General features: G+C 56.0%; 1 protein-coding gene across 1 annotated transcript; it reads right to left on the reverse strand.

Annotated features, from left to right (window-relative positions):
• Positions 1-4,514, reverse strand: CCDC116 (coiled-coil domain containing 116). The gene is given in 6 exon segments (XM_030815892.1): positions 1-877; positions 2,032-2,318; positions 2,321-2,630; positions 2,716-2,966; positions 2,969-3,296; positions 4,065-4,514. Coding segments are annotated over 6 exon segments (2,157 nt in total). The 5' UTR covers positions 4,335-4,514; the 3' UTR covers positions 1-166.
• Between the last annotated feature and the right edge of the window lie 2,241 nt (positions 4,515-6,755).

The raw sequence follows: 6,755 nt of genomic DNA on the forward strand, positions 1-6,755 counted from the left end.
TGTGTCCCAGCAACACAGGCTTTATTTCTATTTCACTGGCTCCCCTGAGAGTCTCAGCAGAGCTCCTCATGGGCATTCAGCCTGTGGTGACTCCTGCTCATGGCAGGGGCTGGTGTGATGGGCAGCAACTCTGACAGAGCAGGGAATTGAGTGGCTAGTGGGGACTTCATGGTGGGTCACTGTGGCCCACGTCCACAGAGTGGCTGACCGAGGCCTCCTCTCCAGGCTCTGGGAGGCTCTGGACTCCATCCTCATCCTTGTCCTCATCCTGGTCCTCATCCTTGAACTCATCCTCATCTTCATCTTCAATCTCAGCTTTATCACGGCCCTCATTGTCCATGTCCTTGAACTTGGGGGGACTGGAGCCTATGCCGGTGCGGGCAGACACTGAGAGCTTCGGATCCAAAGGGCTGAGCTTCCGGCTGGCTGGCAAGTTGGTGTAGAGGGAGCAGCAGGGCTCTGTGGCCTGGTCCTGGGCAGTGTGGGTGGCCGGTTCCTGCTGCACAGAGGGTGTCTCTGTGCTGCGGTGGGAGGTGCTGAGCCGGGAGGCCTGCCGGGCCCTTTTGGCCTCCTCCAGTTTACGCAGCAGGCAGCTCCGGTGGGTCTCCGAGGACAGGTGGATGCGGGAGCCTTTCACCTTCTTTAAGCCCAGGGAAAGGTCCCTGAGCACGTGGGTGACGGGGAAGGAGAAGAAGCCCAGCTGCTTATTGAGGTCCTTTTCGAACTCGTACTTGCAGATGACCAAGGAGGCTGCCTGCTGGGTCAGGAAGTCGGTGAGCTCCTCATAAAGGCGGTTGGAGAAGTGAGACATGCTGGACTTCGATGAGATGGAGGGCAGCGGCTTCTTCTTCGTGAACCTGCTGCTGCTGCGGGGGTTCTGCATAGCAGCAGGGGAGGGAAAGGGACACATGTCACACCTGCCAGCCCCATCCCTCTGTGACACCCCTTCCAGCCACTGTGCCCTCCTCAGAGCCCTGCCAGCCCTGCCCATCACAAACATGAATGGGTACTCTTAGTGTGACAAACACACTTGCCACACAAAGGGTACAGCCTTGCCACATCTGCTATGATGCTGCACTCAACTGCCCACTCTCATGCTCACTTCACCATCACACCTCCTACAACTGTTGGGCCTGGGGCAAGGGCAGGGACCTGTCACAGGGTAAGGCTAATCTGAGTCTTGACAACTGGATTTGGGCAGGGTCCTGCCCAGGCCTGTGCCCAGAGAGATGCCTGCAGGGGCCTTGATGGCTGAGGAAATGGTCGAGGGACCATGCTGGAGACCCACCAGTGTGAGTCTTGTACCTACGTCTTGTACACATCCTCCCTGGGCAACTTCCCCTCGGCAAAGTCCAGAGACTGGAGAGTCCTGCTTGAGGCAGCTGGATTCAAGGGAGCTAGACCTAGGAGGCAAGGCCCTGGCCGGGCTAGGGCTGCTGTCCACAAGGGACGGGACCTTCCACCCCCATGTAGGAGCGTCTCTAGATTCACATACAAACGTTAGAAAAAATACCCAGCATAAAAAATAGCCTTTATTTATCTGTGACAACACCTGGTAGTAGCTAGGCCAGGATTCATGGGCCCCCATCAGCTTGACCCCTGCCCAGGAGGTTTCCACAGTGCAGGGCAAGAGACCTTGACCTTGAGCACCTGCCAGTGACAGTGGCTGCTAGGAGTGATGGGTCAAGGAGCCCTTCTCCTGCAAACTCATGGCCGGTCCTACTTTCGAGGAGGTCACTTCTGGACACAGTGAGGTGGGAGATGAGGAGGCAACTGGGGAGAGTTCAGGGAGAAGGTAGCAGGAAGAGCCGGGGTAGGGGGAGGCAAGTGGAGGTGTGACAGGGCCCCTGAGGTGGCCCTGGCTGCAGGCCACCTCCACCACAATCCCGGGCACGGGCAGGGTGAGGTGCAGGCCCTCTGGCTGGAGCTCAGGGAAACAGGTGGGTTTTGTAATTTGGGATCTGAGTCAGGTGCCTCCTCCCTGGACTGGAGTGAGGGGCTGGGGACATTGGGCTTCTCCGTGGGTGTCACCTTGAGCTTGAATCTGGTGGCCACCTGGGCACTAGACATGGAGGGGGAGCCTCCTCTGTCCTTGAATTTTCTCTGAAGCGTCTTGGGGCTGGAGACTGTGGGGCGGGGGGAAGCGTGGGGCTGCCCGCCATTGGTGGGTTTAGCCGGCTCAGAGCCCAGAGGTGGCAGATTGCGGTCAACCTGCAGCTCTGAGGTGGGCTTCAAGCTGGTGGGGAACAGAGGACGGCCGTCGCGGCAGCGGGCGCCACGGAGCTTATCCACAGCCTGGCTGACCACGTTTTGCAGGGCGGGAACAGGCGGTGGTCAGCCAGGAAGTTCAGCGTGCGATGGGGCTCACGGAGCGGACAGTAGCCAGGCAGGTCGAGGGACTCCAGCTGGCTCAGCAACGACTTGATCTCCTTATTGAACTCTCGCTTGCAGAAGACTGGCTCCTGTTCTCCAGGCCTCGGCTCTGATGCTTCAGGCACGCCAGAGCTTGAGCCCAGCAGCCCTGAGAACCAGGACAAGGGCTGCTCCTGGGTCCACTGAAAGCTGGTCTGGCTACCCAGCGAATCCCACAGCAGGGAGTCCCTCTGGGAGCAGGACTGACTGAGGCCTTTCTGCAGAAAGAGGGTGACTCTGAGAAGTGTTCAGGAGCAGCCAAGCCAGGGCTGACCCTGGCCTGGGCTCTCCGTGGGAGTCCACCCCCCCCAGCCATGGCCCCAGCTCTCACCGCTTTTTCTCCAGCTGTAGCAGCCGCTTGAGGTTCTTCTCCAGCAGGAGTTTGTCCCTCACAGGTGGCAATGAGCCTAAGCCTTGTGCACCTAGGTCACTGTCCCAGCTGTGGGAGCCCAGCCAGCCGGCCATGAGGCTGCTATGGCTGTTGGACATGGAGCTGGAGCTGGATGGGTAGTTGTTGGGGTGTCCAGTGCAGAGGGTCGGCCGTACACGGTGCGGTGTACGGTGCTGAGGCTGGGCCGGGCATGTGCCCGCCGTCTACCACTTGGCACCTCCACTGGGTCCTGCACCTCCACAAGTGGCACCCCAGCCTCCGTCTTCATGGCAGCCATGCGCTCAGTCGCCTTCTCCACCACTGTCTCCAGGCTGTCCAGGACCTGGCTCTCAGTTAAGAAATCCAGAAAGTGGCCAAAGGGCTGAGTGTGCCTCTTGTTTCGGCGTTGGCCCTGGAGTGCTGAGCTGCCACATGTGGATGGTGGGTGTCGCACATGGCCCGGCCTGCAGGCTGGCCCCATTTCTGGGACCAGTGGCTTCTTGGGCAGCTGCACCTGAGCAGACAGGTATGTCACAGGGGGCAGGGGTGCCCTACAGGTGAAGGGTTCCCTGGGGTAACACTAGGACCTGGGTGGGAGTGAGTAGTGGAAGGAGCTGCATTTTGGAGTCTGGAAGCCCTGGGTTTGGACCCTGGCTCTGCCACCTACAGCCTGATGACAGTGTGCAAGATGGCCCCTCTTGAGGTCCAATGTCCTCATCTGCAAAGTGGAGGTCTATTCAGGGTCGCCCTGAAGCTTTCCTAACACCTACATTTCACACACACAAGTCCTGGCTAAGGAGTCTGCAAGCCTGGTTCTGCCCTGACACATGGCAGGATGAGCAATCATGAACCTCTCGGAGTCTCCCTCCAGCTTCTCATCTGTCCATGCAGCAGGCCATCCCTGTCTCCATGGCAGGGCTGCAAACAACATCTGAGGTCTTGAGTGCAGACAACACCTGAGGTCTTGAGTCCTGTGGTACCCGGGCCTGTTTCTCCAATTTGAGCCATAGGCACCTAGTCAACTCCATGCTCCCACTCTAGGGTCCCAGTCCACCCAAGCCCCTTCCGAGTCGCTGGAAGTCAGGAGGAAACAAGGAATGAAATTGAGTGTGACAGGGGCAAGCGGTGGGGGTCATAGGAGAAGTCAAGGCAATAAGGACTTCACTAAGAGGCCCAGAGAAGTCAATAGACAATGAGAAATGGGGGCTGTGGTCTTGGGAGCCAGCGTTGGTGAGGAACATCTTGTGGCCTCAAGAGTCGGGGCCCTGCTGGGCACACTTACCCGTGCACTGCACATGGAGTGGCTGGCCTCGTCGTCGGCCATGTAACCCGAGTGGTGGCGGCACCTGGCCATGTGGTCACCTGGCAGGTGACCGGGACTGCTGCCCACCTCTCTCTTCAGCTGCGCATTCCTCTCTGCGTGGGGTGGGGAGACAACCTGAGGGTCTCCAATAGGTCCACGCATCTGTGGCCCTGGAGTCTGCGGGTCCCTTGCTCCCTGCACCCCGCCTCCTTCATGCATCCAGCCCTTCCTCTGCTCCATGGCCCCCATGCGTCTGCAGGCAGGCAGTTTCCAGAGTCATCGGGGTGGAATCGCTGAGGACAATCCTGTCTCCGATCATCTTTGGATCTGCGTGTGCTCGACCCTCCCTCCTCCCAAACCCTGGGCAACCTGGCTTTCGCCCCAGCCCAGAATCAACAGACTCACCAGAAACACCGCCTTGCTCCACACAGGCCAGTACAGTCTGGGCCCTGGAGCAGCTGCACAGTGCGAGGAAGTCGGCTGGCGGCCTCCACTTGCTTATTTGCATACCACATCCTCATTGGTTCTTACGGAGGAGCTCGTCCACTTCCCTCTCCGACACAATGGTTAGGGGCGGGGCCCACATTGGCCCCACCTCCAATTCTCTGGGCTCTGCCCTCCCACACTCGCCTGGGAGCCACAGGCTGAGGATGCTGGTGCCCACGCTCCCCGCTGCTGGGAGGACCCCCCACCCACCACCGAAGCTGGGGCTAGGCTCTTTGATCCGCTCCTGCCCCGAGGGGAGCCTAAAAGCCACGTATTCCACCGGTGACACAAGCACCTTCCTCGTGTCCTCCTTGGTCGCTGCGCAGCCCTGGGCCTCCTGCTCCTGTTCGTTTCCAGGGGCCTCTGCCCCTCCCGCGGTGTGCACAGCCCCAGGTTCTGCCTTGAGACCTCTCCCCTCTGCAGTGGAAAGAGTGCCGGCTCTAAGTCACAGACCTAGCTTCAGTTCCTGGCTCTGCTCTTTCCTGCCAATGTGACTCAACCTCTCTTAGCATTGGTCCCATACTGTAAATGGGCTTGAGTGTTCTTCCAGTATGGGAGTATGGGATTCAATAAAATCTCCCTACAACGCACCCGGTACCCCAGTTGAGCCTTGTGTGTTCTTTTATTTATTTATTTATTTATTTGGAGACGGAGTCTCACTCAGTCGCCCAGGCTGGAGTGCAGTGGCGCAATCTCGGCTCACTGCAAGCTCCGCCTCCCGGGTTCACGCCATTCTCCTGCCTCAGCCTCCCGAGTAGCTGGGATTACAGGGGCCCGCCACCACGCCCGGCTAATGTTTTCGTATTTTTAGTAGAGATGGGGTTTCACCGTGTTAGCCAGGATGGTTTCGATCTCCTGACCTTGTGATCTGCCCGCCTTGGCCTCCCAAAGTGCTGGGATTACAGGCCTGAGCCACCGCGCCCAGCGGAGCCTTGTATGTTCTTACCTCCTTTTCCTCCTTCCTTTTCCCCTTTGCTCAGTAATACCTCACCATGGTGTCACTTCTTCCAAAAAGCTTTTACTGTGAATTCTGCCACCCCCTACGCAATTCACAGTAAACCCCATTCCAGACTCTACCATACCATGTTGCTACTTATTTTTCTATCAGATGGTGCTTCTTTGGGGCCAGAACTGAGGCAAGTCACCCTTAATCTCTAATACTTTCAGTGTCTGGCACCAAGTAGGTGCTCAATAAATGTCAGTCTCCTCCTTCCCATCTGCAGACCCTCGGGACCTCTGACCTTTCCAAGATCAGCTTCCAGTGGAGAATGGTGGTTGGTTGAGGTCTGACAATTCACCAGTCACTATAAACACAACAGTCCTTATGCCAAGAGCATGGTTGAAGGACTGTATGAGGCTTTCAATTCTCACATGCCTCATGAAATATTGTTCCTCTCAAGCTTTGCTCTGTCCTCTCAGCTCTGGCTACCCACTAGGTCAGGGACAGAGAGGACATAGCAGGCCTGGGTGCTGGCCCCATGCTGTGAGGTTCAGTCTTAGCTCCACTACTCCTGGCAGGACCACACTTTCGCTCTCTGAACCCTAGTTTCCTCATCTGTGAAACAGGAATGACATTACCAATTTCATAGCCCGGACACAAATACCACACTTTCCATGGAAAAAATCAAGACTGCCACATTGCAGTGGAAACTGGGGCTGCCAACCATAATGACTATTTATACAGTCATGGGTAAGGAAAGCTTTTCTGGACCAAAGAGAAAACAGTGAAGTTATGAATGTAAAAGCTGTAGCCTGGCAGAGAGCTCAAGATGGAAACAGGAGATAATGTTTTCTCAAATGAAGACATTAGTGTATATGCTTTCTTTCATTTTCTTAGTGTCAAGAGCTCAAGAAAAAAAAATCAACAAATTAAGAAAATGCCTGCTCTTAGAAAAATCTGCAAAAGATCAATAGGCAATTTGAAAAAGAATAAAAATAGCTAATAATATGAAAATTTTCGTTCGCACTGCTATCTAAGAAACTACTAGAATGTGAACATTGATGTAATCATCTTTATGTTCTCAAAACAACACACAAAAAAGTTGGGTTGGGGAGAAAGGGAGTTGGGTGTGTTTATTTGCTTAGAGAAAACACCGGAAGGACACGACCCAGAAAGTTTACAATGGCAGTCTCTGGGAAGGGTAGGAGATTCTTTTTTTTTTTTTTTTTTTTTTTGAGACGGAG

This window comes from Nomascus leucogenys, chromosome 7b (genome assembly GCF_006542625.1).
Source record: "Nomascus leucogenys isolate Asia chromosome 7b, Asia_NLE_v1, whole genome shotgun sequence".
Classification (NCBI taxonomy): Eukaryota; Metazoa; Chordata; class Mammalia; order Primates; family Hylobatidae; genus Nomascus; species Nomascus leucogenys.